At 41.1% G+C, this 26214-nt stretch overlaps 1 protein-coding gene across 2 annotated transcripts in view; it reads left to right on the top strand.

Moving 5' to 3' along the window:
• PPP1R21 (protein phosphatase 1 regulatory subunit 21) overlaps nt 1-17157 on the top strand; it is a 71718-nt gene extending 54561 nt beyond the window's left edge. For both annotated transcript variants that reach the window (XM_003125155.6, XM_005655227.3), the window contains exons 17-22: nt 1863-2105; nt 8190-8222; nt 9369-9485; nt 11983-12081; nt 13639-13767; nt 16515-17157. In XM_003125155.6, the coding sequence (XP_003125203.2) occupies nt 1863-2105; nt 8190-8222; nt 9369-9485; nt 11983-12081; nt 13639-13767; nt 16515-16544 (651 nt within the window). In that variant the 3' untranslated portion in view covers nt 16545-17157. The remainder of the gene's footprint in view (nt 1-1862; nt 2106-8189; nt 8223-9368; nt 9486-11982; nt 12082-13638; nt 13768-16514) is intronic.

The raw sequence follows: 26214 nt of genomic DNA, 5'->3' as shown, positions 1-26214 counted from the left end.
TCTTTCTTATTTTATGTGAGGAAATTAAGGCTCAGAGAAATTAGGCAGCTTTTATACCAAGTAGCTAGGTAAGTGGCGGAATTGCCTAACTTCAGAGCTGCAGGCTTGTCTGATAAGCACTGATAAGCAGGGGTCTCACATCCTGCCTCGCAGAGTGAGGGTAGTTTCTGCCTTTCAGGGTCTCATAGGGCTTCATTGTGCCATTGGGAGGCTGTGTGAAATGGTGAAAAGAACCAGACTTATGAGCCAGACACATGAGATCACAAATCCTGGCTCTGCCATTTCTTAGCCTAGCAGGTGGTTGAGCTCCTAGGACTTTAGTTCTCCTGTTTGAGAAGTGACAATTGTAGGACTGTTTGGAGGCTTCAGTGGGATGGTGGCAGGAAATTATTATGGACAATGTCTGGTATGTGGTAATTGCTCAACCACGATAGTTGGTAAAGCATTTGGAATTCGCTCTTAAGATTGCTTTGATTTTTATTTAATTCTTAGGTTTTTATTTGCCTTGATAATTAGCTTTTTTATAAAAACTTACTAGAAGTATAAAGATAAGTATATAAATTATTATATATTCCAGTGAATTAAGTAAACATGCTAATTAATGTAACAGTAGCTAGATAAAAATTTTAAAAATGAACATTTCTTTTTCTTTTTTTGCACTTTTCAGGGCCACGCTTTAGGCGTATGGAGGTTCCCAGGCTAGGGACCCAATCAGAGCTACACCTGCCGGCCACAGCCACAGCAACACCAGATCCTTAACCCACTGAGCAAGGCCAGGGATCGAACCCGCAACCTCATGGTTCCTAGTCAGATTTGTTTCCACTGCGCCACGATGGGAACTCTTAAAAATGAACATTTCTTTTTGTAAGGTATAACTTTAAAAAAAATTTCCAGGACCAAGAAGCCTTCCTTATACCCCTTTCCAGTTACTACTTTCCTCTTACCCCAAAGATAACCATCATCCTGTGTTCTTTGTTTTGTTGCATGATGCCGAACTTTATATTAAATGAGAATTATGAAACATCTCTTTCAGATGTCTTTTGTTCAGCATTATATTTGTAATATTCCTCCATGTTATGTGTGGTTGTAATCAGTCCATTTTCATTGCTGTTAAGTTTTCTATTGTATGACAAAAATATATATAATTTATCCATTTATCCATTTTATGAGTATTTAGGTAATTTCAAGTGTTTGGCTATCATGGGGCTGCTATGGACATTCTTATACTTGTCTTTTGATAAACATGCATGCATTTCTGTTGGGTATATACTTAGAAGTGGAACTGCTGAGTATAGGATATTTTATATTCAGCTTTCAAAGATCAGGACAAATAGTTTTCAAAGTGATTATCCCAAATTCCACTTCCCTGGCACTATATGATAATTCTAATTGCTCCATAAATATGCCCATCTTTGTATCTTCTGTTTTTCATTTAGTCATTTGAGTACCTTCTTTTTTTATGTTTGTAGTCTTGTTCAAGTGCCTATTCAAGTCTCTTGACTTTTTCTCAATTGGGTTTTCTGTCTTTTATCATTGATTTATAGAAATTCCTTATATGTTCAGGTTATTAGTCCTCTGTTGCTTCTTCCACTTTGTGACTTTTCCTGTTCACTCTCTGTGCTATACCTTTTGATGTATAGAGATTTTTCTATTTCATTCTAGTTTAGTTTCTCAAATTTATGATTGTGCTTTTTGTATCCTCTTTAATAAAACTTTCCCTATTCCAAGATCAGGCTTTTTTTGTTTTCACATTTGTGAAGTAGTTTTGGTTAACATTCTATAAAGTATTTTTTTGTTGTTGTTTTTTCCTGCTTTTTGTCTGCATCATCTTCTAAGGCGTAGAACTCTTTGTTGCTTTCAAGGTTCAGCAGAGTTTGGAGAAGATCTCTAAATTAGAGCAGGAAAAGGAACATTGGATGTTGGAAGCACAGTTAGCTAAAATCAAGCTGGAGAAAGAAAACCAGCGAATTGCAGATAAACTGAAGAGTACAAGTAGTGCGCAGGTAGTCGGGCTGGCCCAGGAAAGCGCTGCTGTGGTGACTGCTTCAGGCCAGGAGGAAGCATCAGCTAAGGCTCTGCTGGAGCCCATTCACAGCACTAGTCTGGTAAGTGTCTTCTTTTTTTTAATGCTCATTGGGAGGGATCCAGCTTAGTGTTCAGTGTTAACCATCTAAATTACACATCACTTTATAACAGAAATGATTCATGTGCTATAGAAAAAGCAGGTTGGGGAGTTCCTGTTGTGGTGCAGCAGAAATGAATCCAACTGGTATTCATGAGGATGCAGGTTCAATCCCTGGCCTTGCTCAGTGGGTCGAGGATCTGGTATTTGCTGTGAGCTGTGGTGTAGGTCACAGACACAGCTTAGATCCTGCATTGCTGTGACTGTGATGTAGGCTGGCAGCTGTAGCTTTGATTTGACCCCTAGCCTGGGAGCTTCCATATGTCGTGGGTGCTGTCCTAAAAAGCAAAAAAAAAAAAGCAAAAGCAAAACAGGTTGGAAAGCTGGATGGGTGCTCTCTTCAAAGAGCAACTCTGTTAATTCCCTTTGCTTTTACATGTGAGGCTTCCCCATGGTAGGGGCTTTGTTGACAGAGAAAATATAGTAAATCAAATTTAAGATGATTTTGTTTTTCCATTGAAACATTGGTAATATGGGGGTTATGTTTCTGACCAAGGACTAAATGCCGAACTTTTTCTAGAAGTGACACAAATACCATTTTTAACCACTTATATGATATATTCCTAGATAGTGTGAAGCCTTATGATTTACGTATAACACAGAAACCCATCAGGTGAGTTACATTTCATAAGGCAATATACTCACAAGCTATTTTGTAACTTTATATTTCTTGACCACAGTGATTTAGGAGGTAAAGAAACATCTCTATTGCCATTATAGAATTCAAAATTACATTGAGGAAAGTTTTCTGATTTTAATATTCCTGCCCACTGTAAAAGAAAAATAATTAGAAAATCTAGAAAATGAAAAATCAGGAAGGGAAGGAAAAACCTTAAAATTAGAAGGTTCTCATTAAGTGTATTTCTGCAAGCATTTTTTGAGAAACTTGAGGAGAGCCCTGTACTTCTTGAAGGCCTTGTCTTAAGGCACGTGACTACCTCTCTAGCCCACTGATGCTATTGAAGAGCAAGTCATGGTCCTTCTCACATCCACACTGCATCTGATTCAGAGCTTACCTGATAATAATATACAAGTTAATTCTTATTTTCAAGATGTGTCTACAGACCTCACTGTACCTTAACAGTATCCAGTATCTGGATTATTATCTGTTTTCCTAGGTGTGATAATGATCTTATGATTATTTAGGAGACTATCTTAATTTTTTTTGCAGATAAATGCCAGAGTACTTAGGGTAAAGTATCATCATGTCTGAAACTTACTTTCAGATTGTTCAGGAGATATGTACACTCACAGATAAATAAAACAAAAATGGCAAGTTGTTAATTATTAAGTATAGGCGGTGGGTACACAGCTGGTGGCTATTATACTTTTGTCCCCAACTTTTTCTTTTTCTTTTTTTTTAATATAATACTGTATGTATGTATGTATGTACGTATGTATGTATGTATGTATTTTTGCTTTTTAGGGCCACACCTGTGGCCTATGGAAGTTCCCAGGCTAGAAGTCGAATCAGAGCTACAGCTGCTGGCCTACGCCACAGCCACAGCAATGTGGGATCCAAGCCACATCTGTGACCTACACCACAGCTCACGGCAATGCCGGATCCCTAACCTACTGAGCAAGGCTGGGGATCGAACCCACATCCTCACAGATACTAGTCGGATTCGTTTCTGCTGCGCCTCAACCAGAACTCCCCCCAACTCTTCTGTATGTTTGAAAATTCATAGTAAAATATAAGGGACAAAAATAACTGAAATTTTTCAAATGGCCCCCTGTACTCACTGGATGATCCCTATGTGGTCCCCACTGGCAAGTCTGAGTCCCAGCCGCAGGTGTTGCAGGTTGCCTGGAGAAGATGACTGCCTAGAAGGACATTTTACAAACAGCAGAATTCTGACATCTGTTTGGTACCATTTGGGGAAATGTAACACTGCCAGTGCTTATCTTTGGATTTCCCTTCAGAGTCTGTCTCATTGATCAGGTCGGATGGACTCCATTCTCCATTGGGTCTGATTTCTTCTTTATCTTGTCTTCTCTCCCTGCTTCTTTGCATCTGCTTCTTCCCTTTCCTCTCACTTGCACTAGCAGTAGTTTGTGCTGGCCAGAGTGTAACTGTGGGACCAAACGAGGGAAGGCATTGATGTCAATGATAGTGATTGCAGTAACTGTGTGCAGGCATGGTTCTAAGGACTTTTCAGTGTGTTATTAACTCAGTCCTCATACAGATCATATGAGATTGTAGGTACCATCATATCTTCATTTTATAGAGGAGGACACTTGAGGATCAGAGGGGTAGAATAACTCATCTGAAGTCATGCACTTGATAAGTGATGGAATTAGGGTTCAAACCCAGGACCTCTAGGTCCACACCCTGTCCTTTTAATCAGACATGACCTTGTGCTTTGATGGGTGTCAGAAAGCAGATTAGCTGACAAACTTACTTGTTTGCAACTTGCCTTTCTGAAGTACTGGAAAATATTGTATTTGGGTCGTTAATGTCAAGTGCTGAAAGCTGAGGACTGTCTTTTTATTTGATCATTTTCAGTGGAGAGCACTATTCTTACATATGTATGTGAGAAATATTTCCAGGGACGTGGGAAACTTTTAGTATTGAACACCGTTGGGTCATGTGTGATGATAACTGACCTAAGAAAACATTTGTACGGTTGAGGTGAAAGACTTTTATGCTGAGAACTATAAAACATTAATCAAGGAAATTAAAGAGTATTCAGAGAAATGGAAAGATAGTCCATGCTTCTGGATTGGAAGAGTAAATATCGTAAAAATGGCCATACTACCCAAAGCAATCTACAGATTCAGTGCACTCCCTATTAAATTACCCATGACATTTTTCACAGAACAGACAATCCAGAACTTTATGTGGAACCATAAAAGACCCAGAATTGCCAAAGCAATCCTGAGGAACAAAAACCAAACTGAAGGCATGACTCTCCTAGACTTCAGACAATACTAGAAAGCTATAGTAATCAAGATGGTGTGGTACTAGTCCAAAAACAGATATACAGACCAATGGAACAGAAAAGAGAACCCAAAAATAAATCCAGACACCTGTGGTCAGTTAATCTTTGATGAAGGAGGCAAGAATATAAAATGGGAAAAAGACAGTCTCTTCAGCAAGTGGTGCTGGGAAAACTGGACAGCCTCATCTAAATCAGTGAAACAGGAACACCCTCACACCACACACAAAAATAAACTCAAAATGGATTAAAGACTTAAACATAAGACAAGATACCATAGAACTCCTACAAGAGAACATAGGCAAAATATTCCCTGATATCAGCTATACAAATGTTTTCTTAGGTCAGCTTCCTAAGGCAACAGAAATAAAAACAAAAATAAACCATTGGGACCTAATCAAACTGACAGGCTTTTGCACAGCAAAGAAAACTGTATATTAAAAAAAAAAAAAAAAAACCAAAAAGACAACCTACAGAATGGGAGAAAATAGTTTCAAACGATGCAACCAAAAACATCTCATTTTTATGCATGAGATCCTTCCTACACCTCAGATAATTTCTAACTCTTCAGGGTTAGAGTTATTGGATCAAAAGGCATGAATGTTTTCAAGTTCCTTCATCTTTATTGCCAAGTTATTTTTTTTAAATTTTTTTGCTTTTTAGGGCTGCACCTGTGGCATGTGGAGGTTCCCAGGCTAGGGCTGCGCCACAGCCACAGCAAGGCAGGATCTGAGCCACGTCTGCCACCTACACCACAGCTCATTACAATGCCAGATTCTTAACCCACTGAGCAAGGTCAAGGATCAAACCCGAATCCTCATGGATCCTAGTCAGGTTCATTAGCCACTGAGCCACAAAGGGAACTCTGACCAAGTTATTTTCTAAAAGGGCTATATTTATTCTCACCAGCAGCCTATGAGATAACTTTGAAATGGTAAATGTTATAAATTTTTCTTCCATTTATGTGATTCCATTCCTTCACAGGACTTCACATTCTCAAACCATCACCCGGGAGTAGAGGGATAAGGGTGGGGAGGCAGAATAGATGTGTGCTTGTGGTTTATTTTGCCAGTTGTAGTCATATTTGAATGCTAACATTAAAATGATGAGCATGTTACTATAAACAATTTTTTTTGTGCCTTTGTGATTCTGTTTATTTTTTAAAAAATTTTGTTGAAGTATAGTTGATTTACAATGTTATATTAGTTTCGGGTATACAGCACAGTGACTAAGTTGTACATATATTTTTTTTTCCATAGTCTTTTCCGTTATGGTTTATCACAGATTATTGAATATAATTCCCTGTGCCATACAGTAGGGCCTTGTTGTTTATCCATTTTGTATATAATAGTTTGCCTCTGCTAATCCCAAATTCCCAGTCCTTCCCTCCCCTACTCCCTCCCCCTCGGCAGCCACAAGTCTGTACTGTATATCTGTAAGTCTGTTTTTGTTTCATAGATATATTGATTTGGGTTGTACTTTATTTTTGTATGGCCACACCCATGGCATATGGAGGTTCCCGGGCCAGGGGTTGAGTCAAAGCTGTAGCCTCTGGACTACACCACAGCCACAAACTGGATCCGAGCCATATCTGTGACCTACACCACAGCTCATGGCAATGCTGGATCCTTAACCCACTGAGTGAGGCCAGGGATTGAACCTGCATCCTCCTGGGTACTAGTCAGATTCATTTCTACTGAGCCATGATGGGAACTCCTTGTGTTGTATTTTAGATTCCGCATGTGAGTGATAGGCATGTGGTATTTGTCTTTCTTTTTCTGACCTACATCACTTAGTATGCTTATCCTAGGTCCATCCATGTTGCTGCAAATGCTATTATTTCATTCTTTTTGATAGCTGCATAGTATTCCATTTCATATATGTACCACATTTTCTACTATAAACAGTTTTTAACTGAAAGACTAATTGCTATTCCTGCTTCAGTGTGTAAAATATTATGGCTCCTCTATTTAAAAAAAAGTTTTATAAAAGATCTATTAATAGCTAGATGAATATAACATTCATCTACTACTCATGGTTCATAGTAATATTCTTGAGGATATTGTTTAACTGAATTTCCACTAGTTTCCTACAGTTATTGAGCTTAAGACATGCCAGTGGGTTAAGGATCCAGTGTTGCCGTGAGCTGTGGTGTAGGTTGCAGATGTGGCTCGGATCGTTGCTGTGGCTCTGGTGTAGGCCAGCGGCTGCAGCTCTGATTCGACCCTTAGCCTGGGAACCTCCATATGACACAGGAGCGGCCCAAAGAAATAGCAAAAAGACAAAAAAAAAAAAAAAAAAAAAATTCATGTAATTGTATCAAAAGTATATTTCTTTTTTCTCCTTTTGTTTTTTTATTTTATTTTGTCTTTTGTCTTTTCAGGGCCACACCTGTGGCATATGGAGGTTCCCAGGCTAGGGGTCTAATCGGAGCTACAGCTTCCGGCCTATGTCACAGCCACCGCAGTGCTAGCTCTGAGCCATATCTTCGACCTACACCACAGCTCACAGCAACGCCGGATCCTTAACCCGCTGAGCGAGGCCAAGGATCAAACCCACAACCTCATGGTTCCTAGTCTGATTCATGTTCACTGCACCACAACAGGAACTCCATCTTCTTTCTCCTTTTGACCTTTCAGTCAGAGAGCTTACTATTTGTGTATTGTGTTTGGAATGATTAATTTATCATGGTCACCATAAAACTGTCTTTATGTCTTGTCTTTTGGCTGCTGCTCTGGAAACAGTGAAGAAGTGACAAGAGGAGTTGAAAACTGTCTTTCCTCTCTCTTTCCCAGAGAATTTGTTGGGTTTTAATGAAAATGGCTAACAGCATTCTGACATAGGAAATAGTAATGGTCATTATCCATTACTACCTCATGGCAGAAATACAAATGTGATTATTTATCTACCGAGGTGAGATGATTGATCATGGGTAATCTTCTAGAACTCCACTGTTAGTGTGCTTTGAAACAGTGTGAACCAAGAAAAGAAAATATTACAAATGTTTAAGCTATTGTGTCTGAAGCGTAAACAGTCTGTCCTAAAGTTTTTTCTCCCTTATGTTCTAGATTGGGATTTTAACCAGGACATCCGACAGTGAGGTAATGTATGCTTAACATCATGTTTGTTAGTAAATATCGGGCCACGTTTGTGGGCCGAGTGTGCAAAAGTTAGCTTTATCTAATTGTGTTTTCTGACAATTCTAGTGAACGTGGCTCTATGTTGCTTTCTCTCTGGGTCAAGTTTAACTGTCACCAGCAAATTACAGCCTGTTTCTGTTATGGCCTCCTTGACTGACTTGACTTGGCAGTTTGACAAGGTGTGGCTTGGGCCTGGCCGTCGTCTTGCTGGCATGTGGCAGGAGGCTGTGAGCTATTACTCTCCCAGTGGGCAGGCTGGGAAAGCAGGGCTTTTCAGGGCCTTGACCATCAGTGGGTTTGGTAGTTCTTTTCAGCACTCAAGTAAGTGAACCCAGGACAGATGGGGCTTATCAGATAGGGTTGCACATTTTAGTTTTGAAATATTACAGGATATAAACTTATAAATAACCCTTAAGAGAAACTGCAGTCAGTTAGCTTACCACTCAGTATGGTGAGCTGGTAAATATAGTTCAAGTAGGTCACTGCATTCTTTGATTTCCTTATTGGCCTTATACTTTAGGTAATTTTGAACTTCTGTGTGTATTTTTAAACTAAACTCAGCTGCTAGAGTAACTAGTAAGAAAACTAGTCTGGGACAAGGGCCATATTGTTCACTACAGAAATAATTTAATTTGTTAAAGAGTGTTAAAGCTGTCTTAAGATAATTTGGGGGGAAAAAAGAAGGCTTGTATTTTTCAGGAGTTCCAGTAAATACTCTCCTTTCTAACACTCCCTTCAATTAAAGGAGGACATAGGAGTCAGACAGATTAAGATTTTGAAAGTTAGGTTTGTGGCTAAAAAAATAAACTGAAAGGAGAGACCTGGCCCCATGGCTGATGGGCTTCCCAATGCTTCACTTCTGCTTTGTTCTCTTGAAGCCACAGCTTCTTTGTGAGATTGGCAGGGTGCTGACTGAAATTTGCCATGTATATTTACCTGCCCTGTCTGAAGTTTTTTGAGGGGTGAAAACACTCAGATTCCCCATCAGATTTCAAATGAGAATGTACAAAATGTCTTTTTTTTTTCCTAAAGTGATGTTAATTTTTCCTCCTAGAATGGCTTCATCTCAGTGGAATTTATTTATTGAGCTATGTGTGCTCTCTTTAGGTTCTGGATGTGGAATCTCGTGAAGACTTAATTAAAAATCACTACATGGCAAGGATAGTGGAACTGACATCTCAGCTACAGCTGGCTGACAGTAAGTCAGTGCATTTTTATGCTGAGGTGAGTGGAGCGTTAATTGGATTGGGTTGTTTCTCCCTAATCCCTTTGGGAACTAGGTCGCTGTCCTGGCCTGCTGTTCACTAAAAGAGAGAGGTTAGTCACTGTATCCGCAATATGGATTTGGTTAGAGTTCATATTGATTGGTCCATGTACCAACCACAAATATTGCGGTAAAGGAGTTCCCGTCGTGGCGCAGTGGTTAACAAATCCGTCTAGGAACCATGAGGTTGCGGGTTCGGTCCCTGCCCTTGCTCAGTGGGTTAACGATCCGGCGTTGCTGTGAGCTGTGGTGTAGGTCGCAGACACGGCTCGGATCCCGAGTTGCTGTGGCTCTGGTGTAGGCCGGTGGCTACATCTCCGATTAGACCCCTAGCCTGGGAACCTCCATATGCCTCGGGAGCAGCCCAAAGAAATAGCAAAAAGACAAAAAAAAAAAAAAAAAAAAAAAAAAAAGCGGTAAATACAACAGGTAGCCTTTCTTATGGTTATGTCACATGTTTTGGAGCATTATTATCATAGATTATAGAGTGATAGGCAGGTAAGAGTCATTGGTCAAGAAATTTTTCTTTAGGGAAATTTAAAGCAAAATATGCGTGGTTCACATACTCTCTCTTTTAAATACTCTCTAATTTCTAAATGACAACTTGTGGAAATGAGTTTCTGTAAATGATAAAATGCAAAATGTAACTCTTTCATTCTATCTTTAAAAGATACAAAATCTTAATTTTTTTTCCCCTCTTTTGGCCATCCTATGACACATGGAGTTCCCCAGGCCAGGGATCAGATCCAAGCCACAGCCGGCTCCTTAACCCACCGTGCTGGGCCAGGGATAGAACCTGCATCTCAGCGCTCCAGAGATGCTGCCTATCCCCTTACACCACAGCAGGAATGCCTAAAATCTTAACTTTTGCTATATTTTCTTCTTCTCTCACCAAATAATTCACTTTATTAAGAGAATTAGAAAAATGCTTTGCAAGATAATAAAATTATACACAATTTATTGATTAGAAGAGGAGAAAATGAAGGAAGAATTAGAGATATCAAAAAGAAACAAATGATGAGATAGAATAGATGTCACTTAACATACCTGTAAGGTCTCTGATTTGAAACTTTTTATTAAAAGGTCACTTACACATGTCAGAGGGAGAATGTGATGCTGTTGAGAAAATTGACAAAGAAAAGACAGCACCCTTTATTGGGACCTGACTTTGTGATTTTCTCCTATTCTACAGAGAAGGCGAAGTTGATAGGAAGAAGTTGCTAGGAATGACGAGGGGTTTTGCTTCTTTTTTTCCTGCTAAAATAAATGATGTGCCCAGCTTAGTGTTGTCAACAACGTCACATACCTGGTTGATAAGAAGGCCAATACTGATAGCTGTTGGGCTCTAGAAAATGGGGAGGGCAGCAAGCTGGACCACTTAGTACAGAGCTGCTGCAGTGCTTAACATCCGAGCATCCACGAGGTGCTGCTTAATCGTTTCCTGGTTTGGACCCCTGACTGCCTTCTGAGTTACTGTCCCAGACTTGATTGTCATCCTCTTGAGGACCTGTGCTTTGTAAAACGCTCTCCCTCTTAAATTTTCCAGGTTTAGTGCTGAGCACACAGACGTGTGGTTAATACAGGGTGGGTGATTTGGTTGGCTGAACTTTCCTGAAATTCTCTTGTGAGGAATGAAATGAGTAACTGGGGAATTTCTGAGGCTGTTTTATTTCCCAGTGATTTGCTTATCTTGGTAAATTCTTTCAGCACAATTGTGATACAAGAATTTTTAAATTGTTCTAGTTTTCCCTTGTCTGTAAACAGGAAGCAGTGACCCTCTGTACACCTTTACTGGAATGATTAGTCCAAGTGTCTGATGGTGACACAGTATTCAAATGTGTCTCAACAGATCCTCCATGTCAGTTTCATGGTTTATCAGAAAATTTAGTGATCCTTTTAATGGCACACCCTCTTGAGCAATGCTATTTCTTTTTTTTTTTTCCTTGATCTATTCTGTCTCTGGATAGCCTCTGGAACCCCCAAAGAAAGCAATTTAAAATCCTGCACTCATTTTTTTTTTTTCACCTGGAGAGTATGAGTGTAAAGCTTTTATTGTTCCTGTGCTATGCTCTTCAATAAAGGACTTAAAACACAAGAAAAATATCTTAGGATTTATATTGCGTAATGCCATTGATAACTTTTGAAATAATTACTTCCCTTCTCATCCAGTGTGGGTGTAAATAAATATTGGGTAAATGTAGGAACTTCTTGTGTTTTTTGTAACCACTGGTCATCAGCCTAGAGCTAGGAAAAAACATCAGTGTGAGGACCACGTATCTCTCACATGTACTACTGCAGTGTGTGGTACGAGGCCCGAGATACTCAGCAGACCTTTGTGGAAGCGACGGGGAGGAAGTACTTTCGGATGTGGAGATTGTTTTTTGGTGTCCTTCCCCGAAGTAAATTTGTTTTGGGGTTGTGGTCCCTGGGGTAATGGAATGTTTTCTGATTTAACAGTGCCGGGCACTCTCTAAAAGACTGGCCTTGGCTGAAAAGTCTAAGGAGGCACTGACAGAAGAGATGAAAGTAGCCAGTCAGAACATCAGCCGACTTCAGGTGAGTTCATATTACCTAAGCAGTTAGTATATGTTTTATCATCGAAAGTTCTTGGGCCAAAAAAATCAGCGTTTCCTTTCTAAAATAGTGGCCTCTGACCTCTAGACATAACTTTTTCTAACCGTTTCATTTCTCACTCTTTTTAAAGTAACATTTCGCTTATGTCAGGCAAGAAGTGCCTGTGTTCTTTCTTTCTCTGACTTGATTTTAATTGTAAATCATTTTATAGTCAGCATTTCTTGGAGTAACACTGATTTACCCGTAGTCCTTCTGTTTTCTCCTCCTCTCTGTTAATCTCTGTCATGGTGGGTGGTAGGCTTGTTCTGTTTTGTTGCCTCTGATCCTTCTTTTTACTGTTTCATAAAACTGATGTAAACTGAAAGGTAGGGCTGCAAAATGTACCTCCTTACTCACTACTTTGTTTTAAAGCCTTGTTTCCAGAAAGCCCCTATTAACTATCAACGTGATACAGGCAAAGAAATAACTCATTAACACAGCAAAATGTGCTTCCTTGTGGTTTCAGATTAGCTTATCAGATCAGCTAGGAACACAGGATTAGATTTGAAAAGGCCAAAGAGAGTCTGAGAGATGGGGAGAGAGAGGAAGACACTTCTTCCAGGGTGGGCCTTGCCCAGAAGGCTATGGGCCATCATTGGCTGTGGGACAGTGGGAATGTGCCAGAGCCCCTCTTGCCCACCTCTCCAAAGGCTCTCAAAGACCTGGGGGAATTGGGAAAGATCATGCAGCCCTCTTGTTTTCTTGTGACAATGTCATACCCAGCATAGAAGGAGACTTTTATTTTTGCAAAGAAATTCAAAACATATTTTGAAGGCTGAGAAAAACCTTTCCCTATTTCTTTTCACTTAGTTCTCTTGTTAGGCCTTTGGCTTAACCTTCATGTTAATTGATCAGCTAGATCATTTTTGTTTGTTTGTTTTGTTTTTTAGGGCTGCACTTGCAGCATGTGGAAGTTCCCAGGCTAGGGGTCAAATTGGAGCTCCAGCTGCTGGATACGCCACAGCCATAACAACAAGGGATCCAAGCTGTGTCTGCCACCTATACCACAGCTCACAGCAATGCCAGATCCCCGACCCACTGAGCAAGGTCAGGGATCAAACCCACATCCTAATGGATACTAGTCAGATTCATTTCTGCTGTGCCACAGCAGGAACTCCCAGCTAGGTCATCTTGATAGGTTGCTTTTCCAAAATTTTTTTGTAAATTAAAAAAGTTTTAGGGAGTTCCTGTTGTGGCTCAGTAACAAAGCAAACCCAACTAGTATCCATGAGGACACAGGTTCAATCCCTGGCTTTACTCAGTGGGTTAAGGATCCAGCATTGCTGTGAGCTGTGGTGTAGGTCACAGACATGGCTCAGATCCTGTGTTGCTGTGGCTGCAGCTGTAGCTCCGATTCGACCCCTAGCTTGGGAACTTCCATATGCCATGGGTGTGGACCTAAAAAGAAGCAAAAAAAGAACCCCAAACAAAAAAAGCTTTAGAGTGGTATGACTAGTGGGGTTTTGATTTCTCTTTTTTCTTTTTTCCCTCGCCATTTAGGATGAGCTGACAACCACCAAGAGGAGTTATGAGGATCAGTTAAGTATGATGAGTGACCACCTGTGCAGCATGAATGAGACATTGTCTAAACAGAGAGAAGAGATTGACACACTAAAGATGTCCAGTAAGGTAGGAGAAGGCGGGGAGTGCCTCTCTGTGATGTAATATTTGATATTTTAATGCATTTCATATAAGGCATTTCATTGCTAAGCATTTCAGGAGCAAGGTTAAGAGATTGGAAGTGTTTATAAATCATTTCACTTATCCCCTAATCCAAAAGTAAAAGTCTTTGAGTTATAAATTAAGAGAAGGTCTGACCTCTGCGTCCCTTGCTTTTTGGCATTTGGGGCATTTCTGCTATTGTTTTATTAGTTAGGAGGACATTTAGAGGGTTTATGATGGGGATTACTTTTTATTTATGTGAATCTAAAATGGTGCTTTTAAAGAATAACCTTCTTTAGCAAATTTATTCTCATGTGTATCCATATAACCTAGAACTGTCTTGTCCTTTTAATTCCAGAAACTTCTTAGATTTAATTTCCCATAAAGCCTCTGCTTGTCCAGGCTGGGGTTGGTAGATATGGGTAGTGTTTGGTATTGGAAATGCATATCCACATATCATCTCTCTTTGTTGTATCACACCATATGTACTCTTACCATGAAAGGTGAGCTTCAAGAGGCCAAAGAGATGGTTTCATGCATCATATTAGATGCTTGGCACATTGTGGTAACTCAGACAGTGCTGTGCCGTCAGCAGCTTGGATTTACTGTCTCCAGCCTGTGCTCATTGAAATCCCCTGCTGCCCCTTACTGCTCTAGCCTCATGCATTGAGTTTCTGCTGCGTGCTGCCACTGGGGAGGACATGGAGATGAACAAGCCACAGCTTCATTTCAGCGTCATTTCAGTGGTGGTGCAGAGCAGCGTTGTGCTCAGTTGGTGTCTCCTTGGAAATGTTAACTCACTAGAATCTCTGTTCTGTAATTTTGTTTCTCAGTGTAGTTTCATGATATTGACCGGCCTCTGGCTGCTTCAGAGTCCTATGATGCTTTTCTGGGACATCATGTGGTGATTGTAACCAGCCAATGTGGTTCTGATTAGGGTTCTTCAGTTACTTGGGCTTCAGGAACTTGAGCTTGGAGGTGGGGGGTTGGGTATTGGTCCTCTTGAAGAACGCCCCCTTTAACCATTTTGGTCTCTTGATATTCTGTCAGGGCAATAGGTAATTCATGTAGAAAGCACATAAGTTTGTATGATTAGTAGGAGAAAGCCTGCTTCAGCACCTACCATTTGAAAAAAGTAGCAGTGATTAGAGGGAAAGTTTTCAAACCTCAGAGCTGCAGAAGGCATCAGATTCTGAATTGAGAAGGGTTAGTGTTGAGTATAGCAAAGCTCATGGTCCCAAAGGGTGTTGTTATTGCAGCTACTTTAGAAGTAACTTTTTAATCTAGTCTTAGAATAGTCTTAGAATATTTGTCATTAATGAAACAGTTAGAGATCCTTGTTCACTTTGTCGTTTCTCTTGTTAACTTTTCTTTGATCATCCAGTGGTCCCCATATTTTCTTTCCCCCCACACCCACCCCCCATTTATTAGTAGCTTAAATTGCCATAGCATCATCTTATGGCTGAGTTGACATGGGTCTCCATTGGATACCAAGTAAACATCCTGAAACCATTTGTTTGCAATTAATTGCTCTTAATGTTTGTAATCTGCAATCATTTCGGATTTACATGAAAAAATGTTTTTATATGTAATAGTTAAGTATAGGAATTTAGTTAGAAAGTTTTCCTAAAAAGGGAACTCCTCCAGAAAGAAGAAAAGTTACATAAAACTGGAAAGTCCAAATCTCCACGTCTGAAGGAATTGGAAGTTAAGACATCATCCCTCTAACTTTTTCTCAGCTGGTGTCTGAGCTTCCTTCTGACAGATAATCATTGCCATTTGGGTGTTAGTTGGCACATACTTAAAATTAGTACCCATTAAGACCTTTTAAAACACCAAAGGAACATGTTTAGGCTAAAATGTTTTATTTAGGAGTTCTCTTTGTGGCTCAGTGGTAAAGAAGCTGATTAGTATCCATGAGGACTTGCCCAGTGGGTTAAGGATCCAGCATTGCCATAAGCTGTGGTGTAGGTCACAGATGATGCTCGGATCTGGTGTTGCTGTGGCTGTGGTGTAGGCAGCAGCTACAGCTCCAATTCCACCTCTAGCCTGGGAGCTTCCATATGCCTCAGGTGTGGCCCTAAAAAGACAAAAATTTTTTTTTATTCAGCTTTATTAAATCATAAACTACCTTGTCTTTGCAACAAAGTGAATAGCTGAGGTTTGATAAATCCAAAATAGCTTTCTTCTCTCTCTTTGTTGCCTGTCCTCAGACCCCAGGGAAGTAAGGTCCATGGATGGAGAAAGTGGAGAGAGTTCAAAGTGACAGTCTGAGAGTTCCTGTTGTGGCGCAGTGGTTAATGAATCCGACTGGGAACCATGAGGTTGCGGGTTCGGTCCCTGCCCTTGCTCAGTGGGTTAACGATCCGGCATTGCCGTGAGCTGTGGTGTAGGTTGCAGACGCGGCTCGGATCCCACGTTGCTGTGGCTCTGGCGTAGGCTGGTGACTACAGCTCCGATTGGACCCCTAGCATGAGAACCTCCATATGCCGTGGGAGTGGCCCAAGAAATGGCAAAAAGACAAAAAAAAAGTGACAGTCTGCTTTGTGCTTTCTGAATAAAAGTTAGGAATGCACGGTTATCAGCTGTTCTTCCAGTTGAAATCTAAAGTTTTACAGAGTGAAATATGGTTTCCAGATGGCTTAATCTATAAACTGTATGAATTATTTTTCTAGAAGTTTCTGTTCTTATTGTTGATGTTTTTCTTTGCACAGGGAAATTCTAAAAAGAACAAGAGTCGATAGTTTACAGGTGTCTGGTTGGTGACTTCTTTCCAGAGCTGCTACTGCTGTGCGGAGCTGCAGGGCCGAGACTCCACGTCCAGTGCTGGCTGCCTTCAGGAAGCTGGAGTGTTGTTGGACCTAGTAAAGTAGTCAGTGTTGTAAATGGCCTTGAAATATTTAAAATATATTTGTAACCAGTAAGGCAAATATAGAATTTGATGTTGACAGTAAAATGGAAAACAATACACTTACCATGGATATTGTAGGTTTCCTTACGCTGTTTTTACTGTACACTTTTTAAAATTAGGTTTTAATTTCAGTATGTAAGAACAACAAATATTTTGTATATTTTCAAACGCAATTATATGGTATCAATTTGGTATCAATGGAATAGATATATGTTTCTGGATAAAGTGCTTAAATTGTCAAACTGTCATTACTTCTTGCTATAATTGAAAGCAGTCTCCAATTCTTTTTGAAGACTTACTCATCTCTCTCTCTCTGAAGGGAGTAGGCCTTGCAAACTTCAGATCTTGTGGGTTTATTATCATTGTCTTCAGCTCTTCAGTACCTTCTCTGTGTTGGAATAATAGCTTAAGGAAATTGATGTCAATAAATTCATACTTATATCAAACTTTCAGTCTCTCTATGAAAGTCCGATAAAGGAAGCTGAAACTTAGCAAAGTAGACTTCACAAAATTGCCAAATCCCAGTTGTTTGGGATAAAATCTTTCTAATCCCCCAAACTGGAGTAAATGTACAGTTAATCCTTTATTTAGGCTTTGAGTACCTCTCAAGGAACTTGTAACCATACTTTGAGCAAGGACCCTGAGTCCTGTCAGGCTCTCTTTGGTTTATTTCATAAACATCATGTCATTTTCAGGGCTGTCTCTCCCAGCACCTCTATCCCCAAGCCTGTAAATTTATAGCTCCTTTCTCCTGAGTTGCTTGCACAAGCCCATTGCACCCGACATTGAAGTCCCCAGACCTGAAATCCCTTCTTCCCTACTTCCCTGCCTGCAGTGCCATCTCTTTTGAGCCTCTTCTCCAGGCTGTTCCTAGTCACCCTACAGATGCCTTTTCTGTTTGACCGGAGAGCTCATCCCCAGCTTCCCTCTGTGCTCAGCACAAAGGCCAACTCCTTGGTCTCGGCCACATGTCCTAGGCTGCCGGCTGTAGACAGACTCTGATGGTTGTGCTGAGTCTTCACAGTAAGCAAAGTGTTTGAATCCTGCCTTGGGGAATCTCTGGGCAAGTCAGCTCAGTCCCAGTCTCCTAGCCCTTTGAGTCCTTAGCCCCTTTGCCCTGCCTGTTTTCTGTGACCTGCTCATTTTAATTCTTTGTCAACTGAACCAGCCGTTTTCACTGTAGCTGTGCCTAAGCCCCCAGGAGCTCTGAGGGAAACATCAAATCACCATGATGTGCTCCATCATAAGCCTAGAGTTTCCATGCCCTACGGTGTTCTGTGATGCTGAATTTGGAATTTCTAGTCCATTTCTAGTTCTCCTCTGGAGGGTTTGGGACAAAGGAGTGACATCATCTGGCTTATATTTTAATGGAATTGTTGGTGCTATGTTGAGACTAGATAGCGGAGCAAGGGTGGAAGCAGAGGGCTGAATTGGGAGATTATTGCAATGGTAGGAGGCTGTTGAGAAATGATGGTGGCCTGGACTGTGCTGGTGGCAGTACAAGTTTCTGTTTCTGGATTTATTTTGAAGAGAGTGGATAGGTTTGCTGAAATTGCAACTCCTTCCCACTATACTTCTGTTATTCTGCTTTGTTTTACTCCTGATACTTATCATAATCTAACATACGATATGTTTACTTATTTATCTTGTTTATTGCCTGTTTCTACCTCCAGAAGATGCAGCTCTGCAGAAGCACGTTTTTGCTCCGATTTGCTTACTTACTATATTCCCTGTACTCAGAACACTGCCTAGCATTCATTGAACATTTGTTGAATGAATGGCATTTGGGCAGGATATGGAGTGTGAGAGAAAGAGGTGAAGCTAAGGATTTCGATGTAAACAAACTCGACTAAGAGGGAGGGTTGAAGGAGGAGCAGCTAGCTTCCACCTGGTTGTGACTTAAGTTTAATACCTGTGCATCACCTTGGATTCCTCCTCACCGTGCACAGCTCATTGGCTTTCTTGTCTTTCTGAATCTTGCTGCTTTTGTACAGTCTCTCAATTCTTTTTTTTTTTTGGTTTTTTTTTTTTTTTTTGCTTTTTAGGGCTGCACCTGAGGCACATGGAGGTTCCCAGGCTAGGGGGGCCTAATCGGAGCTGTAGCCACTGGCCTATGCCACACAGGATCCGAGCCGAGTCTGCAACCTATGCCACAACTCACAGCAATGCCGGATCCTTAACTCACTGAGCAAGGCCAGGGGTTGAACCTGCATCCTATGGATGCTAGTCAGATTCGTTAACCACTGAGCCATGATGGGAACTCCCGTATCTCTCAATTCTAACCTTTCCTTACCCAATACTTTAAATTGAGTCCTGGCTCCTTACTGTCTGGATAACTTGTCTCCCTGTTCTCCATCCCTTCCAACCTCTCTTAACCAGATTGTTTTTCTGAAACATGTCTCTGCAGAGCCATTTCCCCTATAGAAAGCCCTCACAGTGGTCCCACATTGCTTTCTGGGGGCGGTCTAGCTGTTGTGTGTACATGTGAAAATCCTCAGACCTCTGGGTGAGAAAGAGTTTCACTTCTGAGAGTTCGGCCTGTTTTTCTCTTAGAGAAAATGTGAATCTTGGGATTGTGTCCCTCTTTGCTGTGGTGGCTGAGACTTGTATCTCTCCAGCTGTGAGTTGCCAGAGCTCCCAGACTAGCTGACCTGCATGGCTCCTGTTCCCAAAGACCTGCAGACAGTCCTTGGGGACAGACGGCTTGGCCATTCTGCAAGGATTGGTGCATCTGGGAGTGTCCCTCGGCCTCAGGGACAGGGCAGGACTGTGGAGGTGCACTTGGTTCCCTGGCACAATTGTCCCTTTTTAACTTAACTGCTAAGATCTTTGCTTTCTTGGTAGAGCCCCTTGCCAAGGCATGTAATGACCACCATTTGTTAACCATTTACTTAAGCATGGGTAAGACTTGATGTGACTTCTTTCATTTAACCTCCAGTAACCGTATCTCTTTGATGCTGTTGCTATCCCATTTTACAGGTAGAAAACTATGTCTTAAGTGTTCCAAGGCTAAGCGATTTGTCCATAGCCACAGGACTGTACATGTGGAGCCATGATTCAGATCTAGGCTAGTCTGATTCCACAGCCTGGATTATTCACTACTGAGTCTTTTACATTGGAGGCATTTAGTTCTATTCCTACAGGTACTATATAGGTGGAGGATAAAATATTAAACTTCTCAGTAACTCCTGTACTTCATTAAACTTTTCCTTTCCATGTCTTCATTAAGTACCTCTACTTCTTCTTTAGCTTTTAGGTAGCTTCTTGGGAGTGGCTCTGGCACAAGGTTTGCCTTTGACATGATTTTTCCCTTCTCTGACCCTTATTTTTATTTAAATATTTCTCATTACACAAACTTTCTCAAGTACCAAATTCTGAATTTAATAAGTTTGTGCCATGACCTACACCACAGCCCATGGCAAGACTGGATCCCTGACCCACCGATCGAGGCCAGGGATCAAACCCACATCCTCATAGATACTAGTTGGATTCATTTCCGCTCAGCCACAATGGGAACTCCCTCCTGGAATGGGTTAAGGCAGGTCCCAGACATTGGATTCCATCTGTAAACTCTTGAGTTATGCACACCTTTGTACAGATGGTGAGCACTAACTTCTAAATCTGCCTTACCCATTTCATCATTCAGTCAACAAGTAGGTGTCCAGCGCCTGCTGAGTGCTCAGTGCAGATGAGACTACGATAAGCAAAATGGACATGCTGACTGCCATATGTCCTCCATCCTGCCCTGGGCTCCTCTCACACAAGGCATCGAGTGGGAGATAGTACATAGAGGCTGTAACTTCTTTTATTTTTTATTTTATTTTTTATTTTTTTGTCTTTTTGCTATTTCTTGGGCCGCTCCCGTGGCATATGGAGGTTCCCAGGCTAGGGGGTGAATCGGAGCTGTAGCCACCAGCCTACGCCAGAGCCACAGCAACGCGGGATCCGAGCCCGTCTGCAACCTACACCACAGCTCACGGCAACGCCGGATCGTTAACCCACTGAGCAAGGGCAGGGACCGAACTGGCCACCTCATGGTTCCTAGTTGGATTCGTTAACCACTGCGCCACGATGGGAACTCCTGTAACTTCTTTTATTAAAGGTCTGTATTTTCACCAAAGTTACAAACTCAGTTGGAGTCAAGCTGTTCTAAAATACTTATTCCAAAAAAAAAAAAACAAAAAAAAAAACCTTATTACTAAGAAGAAACAAAACAAGGCAGAACAAACAAAAATAGTCTCCGGATCCTATCCCTCATTTCACACTCCCCAGAGAAAAGCACTTTCACTCCTTGTTTTGGTATCTCCATATTTCCAAATGGCTTGCTACTTTTGTTTTTCCTCTTAGATATAATCAGTTGACTTCACAGTTGGAAGATGAGGATTTGTCTCTGTTTCGTCTCCCTCCTGAGATCCGCACGACACACATAAACATGCTTTCTATTTTCCTGTCTTCTTCAGACTCGTTACATCAACATTGCATGTCGATATTCAGTGTACACTTTGTTATGATTATTTAAATGCTACTGGTAGCTGAGTCATGTAATATACTATGATTACTTTTCCTTTCTTGTACAACTACCTCTTTGTTTTCCTTGGGGTTGATAATTGTCTGTTTATTCATTTATTTTCTTTTTCAGCCACCCCTGTAGAATATGGAAGTTCCCAAGCCAGGGATCAAATCTGAGCTGAAGCTGTGACCTATGCCACAGCTGCAGTGTTTCTGGATCTTAACCCACTGCACCACAGTGGGAACTCCTTATTTATTTAACTATGTCTTCTATAGTGCTTCTCACTAATTTATTCCTAAATTCTCACCCAGGTGTGTAACTCTTATCTTGTGGTGGTCAGATTCAGCTGGGTGTTTATAGCCAAATTTACCTTCTTCAAGAAACCTCTCCAGTGCCCCAGGTTTTCCTGGCTGACCTCTATACCAGCGGTACTGCTGCTGTCTTGGGCTCTCCCTTCCTTATCATCCCAGGCATCAAGTGTCTCCTACTCTTAAAATAACCCCTTCTCTCTCTACAAGCCCTTCCAGTGAGTGTCCTGTGCCTCTGCTTGCCATTGCAGTGTCCCTCTCAAAGAATTATCTATTCTATTTAGGCCTCTTGAAGCATGGAAAATGAAAAGTGAGAGAGAGTTCTCAGTCTAGGCACAGAGGAGGAACTCAGAGTTGGTTGGAATTTTCAGAACTTATTGGAATGACATTTGCGAGCTTTTCCTTATATATCACATGTTGAAAAGTTGAAAAATGAGGAAGATTATTGAGAGCACACATCTCTTCTTGTAGAGATTCAGCTGTTGATATTTTTTATTCCTGTTCCTTTTTCATGCATCTATAAGATATATGTAATTATAAGCAATTCCAAATTAGGTGGAAAAATGGCCCTTTAATAGCAAGTGATTGGGCAGGGAGGTAGGTTAGCTGGCTGCACAACTCCAGGGGGCAGTATTCACATTCGTTTTGCAGCAGGCCTGGGTGAAGAGATTAGATGATCCAGGAACACCTGAGAAACTGTGATAAACAGCATGTGTCTTGTCATATCATTTTTAAACACCACCCCCCGTTATGCTGTTATAAGCAATACTGCTCACTTTTCAAAGCTGATCAAACTGGATTCTGCACTGCTTTTGGTAAGAAATTACCTCTATAAGGTTTTTTCCCCTTTTTTCTTTTTAGGGCCCCACCTGCAGCATATGGAAGTTCCTAGGCTAGGGGTCTTGTCAGAGCTGCAGCTGATGGCCACACCACAGCCACAGCAATGCCAGATCCAGGCTGCATCTGTGACCTACACTGTAGCTGCTCACTGAGCGAGGCCAGGGATTAAACCCAAATCCTCACGGGCACTATGTTTGGTTCTTAACCCACTGAGCCATGACAAGAACTCCCCCCATGAGTTTTACTAACAGATGCTTTGTAGCAACATGACCAGTTTCCAAGTTCATTATCCACTAAAACCAAACAAAAGCTCAGCTGCACTATTTCCAAACCAAAATGTGAGAAAAATACAAGTAAAATAAGGAACCACTTAGCTAAGAAGCCACCAAAAAAGTTGGACCAAAAGGCTCTCTTCAGGTCATGAATTAAAGCTTTCTTCATAATAAAAATCTTCAGACAGAAAAATGTACAGTTTACAGTTTCGTTTTATGCAGCATTGACCCTGGAAATTGTTCCCAACTCTTAAAAGGCTTCAGACTCCTCTATAACTTTAACATATGAAGATAGCAACTTGGTTGATGATGGCTAAGAAACAATCTGGCAGTGCTACACCGACAAGGAATAGTCTGTTCTGGGAAAGAAAAGGAAGCTTCTGTTCTCGGCTAAGGGCCATGTCCTCAGACACTATGGTGATAAATGGAAAGCTTGTCAGTAAGTGTTGTCTGTGCCTTACATTTTTAAGCAGTTTGGTAATTAGCTCCAAATTAGGAAATTGACTGGCAATCAGAGCATTAGAGCAGGAAAACTCATTATAGTTGTTCCGAATCTTTGAAAGAAAAGGTTATAGAGCAGGATTAGAATAACTTTTCCTAAGGAGAGGATTAGAGGAACTGACTCTTGGATGGAAAACTACTGGAGGCTGTTGTCTGCTTTGTGGGAGTGGGGGCCTCAAAAGACAACTCCCCCACTTAGAACTTTTGTATTGTGATCTCTGAACTCAACCCCACTGCTTCCTAACCACCAGTGGGATGAATGGTGACACCCGACAGATGCAAGAATAGAAACAACACGGTGTAGTTAACTAACAACAACAACAAAATGACCCTCACATCTTGCCTTAGAGGCTGAAGAATATTCTCTCTTTCTTTAGCTTTCCCATATTTCCTTCGGACACCTCTCCTGTTGTATTAAACTGTCAACACGTCTCGTGGAGTCATTTTCATGTTGGCCCTTTCCCTGAACTACTACAGATGCTGTGAGGCAGGAATCAGACCTTATACTTACTCCTCCACGGTGTCTAGCAGAATGTCTGCACATAGTAGGTGTTCAATTAATGCTGATTGGATACATTTTAGGAAGCAGGCCAAAGGACTGCACAACTGTAGCTCAAACCATACCCAAGAGTATTCCATCTCCAGGACAAAGGATAGCCAATCTCAGGCCATTCTGAGTTGATTAAGTGGTCATGCCCTAAGTATCATTGATTTCAACTGGTATTCTTAATGAAGATGTTGGTATTTTATTTATCTCTGACAATTTCTTTCTAGAGTATTCATGTTTCCTTGTGGATCAGGCCAAAATGCATCATGTGCCTAAAATGGTGGTTTTTTTTTTTTTTTTTTCTGTTTCATTTTCACTGTTGTCGAAGCCACCACTGTGGACTATTCTTTTGAATAGTTTTTCACAAGCTTTTACTCTGTCTTGATGCATGTTGCAGTATAAATAGAGACTTAACGCTGTAAAGTTCTTAGGAATGTTCTTATCAAGCATTTAGGACTAAGCTTGTCCTAAATCTGAAGTCCTCACTTCTCAACTAAGTCTCTTTCAGATGGGGCTTTTCCAAAAGCTGGTTTGCATTTATATTAATTGATCCTGACAGCTTTAAGCTGATTTGAGTTTTGAGGAATTCCAAGTTAATCTACTAGATCATATTTATAGACAATTTGGGGACCCCTTGTTAAATAGTGTGGAAGTTACATGAAAACACTGCCAAGACAGGGAAACCTGTTAATGAAAAGGAGACCAATAATAGCCTAAGGGTCTCCTTACTGCAGAGCAAGGAAAAGGACAGAAACCGAATTAAAATGAGGTCACAGCTGGCCATGAACAGCTGTGGTAGCCTAGCTATTGAGGCCAGGCTGAGCTGTTTACCATCAGATTTTGATACAAAAGGACACTGCCAGAAAGGGTTCTTTGGAAATACGTGGAGGAGTTACGAGAAATAAATCTGCATACATGAAAGTAGCAACCTTTGGGGCCACACTGAGTCACACAGAAGAGGAGGGACTGTCCCTTGTAAAAGATAAGTGGTTTTCAACCAACTGTTTGGTCTTTAGAAAATTATGGGACTGTTTGCTTTGCAGAAGTGTCAAAGTTTCCAAAAAAGATTTTTTTCATTGGGTGGGCTACCTACTAGTCAAGGCCATACTGCTTATTCAAAGATGATGGAATTAAAAAGGTACACTCAGGACTCTATATCTATCTATCTATCTATCTATCTATCTATCTATCCATCTAAATATCTATCTATCTATTTATTTATCTTTTTAGGGCCACAGCTGCAGTGTATGGAAGTTCCCAGGCTAGGGGTCGAATCACATCAGAGCCAGCCACCTACACCACAGCTCATGGCAACACCAGGTCCTTAAACCACTGAGTGAGGCCAGGGATCGAACCTGTGTCCTCATGGATACTGGTCAGATTAGTTTCTGCTAGGCCACAATGGGAACTCCTATTTATTTATTTTTAAATTTAATTTTATTGGAGTATAGTTGACTTACAATGTTGTATTAGTTTCAGGTGTACAGCAAAGTGAATCAGTCATACATATAAATGTGTCCTTTCTTCATCCAGAATGCCGAAATGCCTGGCTTCAAGGCACCCCTTTTCTTCCCTTCCTTTGCCTCCCTCCTCCTTTATCCTTGCTCTGCACCTTGCTCACCTCCTTACCAGAAGGATGACTTGGGCCCAGTACCTGACTGATGCCATAGAAGCATAGAAAAGTTACCAGTCAGTCAACTTCCTATTCTCTAGTCTACCTCTCGCTCCCTTAACTCTTTGATCTTCACAGGGACCTGATGCCTTTTTCTGTTGAGAGTGTCATAAGCATAAACACAAGTAAAAATTTTATCTGAAACTAAAAGTATACTAAATAGATCCCATCTGTGTGACTTGAGGTACTCCTATGCCTCTCTGAATGTTTCCTTCCTTCCTCAAAGCCCTCAACACAGGTCCTTACCACTGGCGGGTGGTTGAATAGGATACTTATTATCGTTTCCATTTTATCAAGGAACTCCCAGATCAAACACACGACAACACTTGAAAGAGCATTGAAAAGAGAATCTCAGTGCTATACAAACACAGGGACATGCTTAATAAGGATTCCTTCATTTCCTTTCTACCACCAGGCACTGCATTTCAAGTTGAGATGTTCACCGGGGCCTCCTAACTCCTCTCCTTGGGCCCAAGCCCTCTCTTCCCAGATAGTCCATCTTTCAGACTGTTAAGTCATATTTTTCAGTTGCCATTTTGAGTCCACAAAGATTGAGTGCCTACCATATGCCAGGCTCTGCGAGTACAAAGGTGAATAGGACACCACTTGCATCAGAATATTCCTTCACTTAAAAATTTTAAGGATTTCCCATTTTCTGCTTTATGTCCAGTTCCACCTTCTCATCCAAACATTTCCCATCTTGCCTAAGCCTTCCAGTCTTGCCAGCTTCCCAAGGTCTGGAGTGCTCTTTTCTTCCTTCTGAGTCTATTCAAACTCCTCTCAAGTTCCCATCTGGGGGCTGGGTGTCCCTCGAGGGTAAAAGGCCCCAGTGGGTCTTCTCCTTTTATTTAAC

Source organism: Sus scrofa, chromosome 3 (assembly GCF_000003025.6).
Source record: "Sus scrofa isolate TJ Tabasco breed Duroc chromosome 3, Sscrofa11.1, whole genome shotgun sequence".
In the NCBI taxonomy this organism is placed as follows: domain Eukaryota; kingdom Metazoa; phylum Chordata; class Mammalia; order Artiodactyla; family Suidae; genus Sus; species Sus scrofa.
This window is presented reverse-complemented; position numbering and strand designations above follow the sequence as displayed.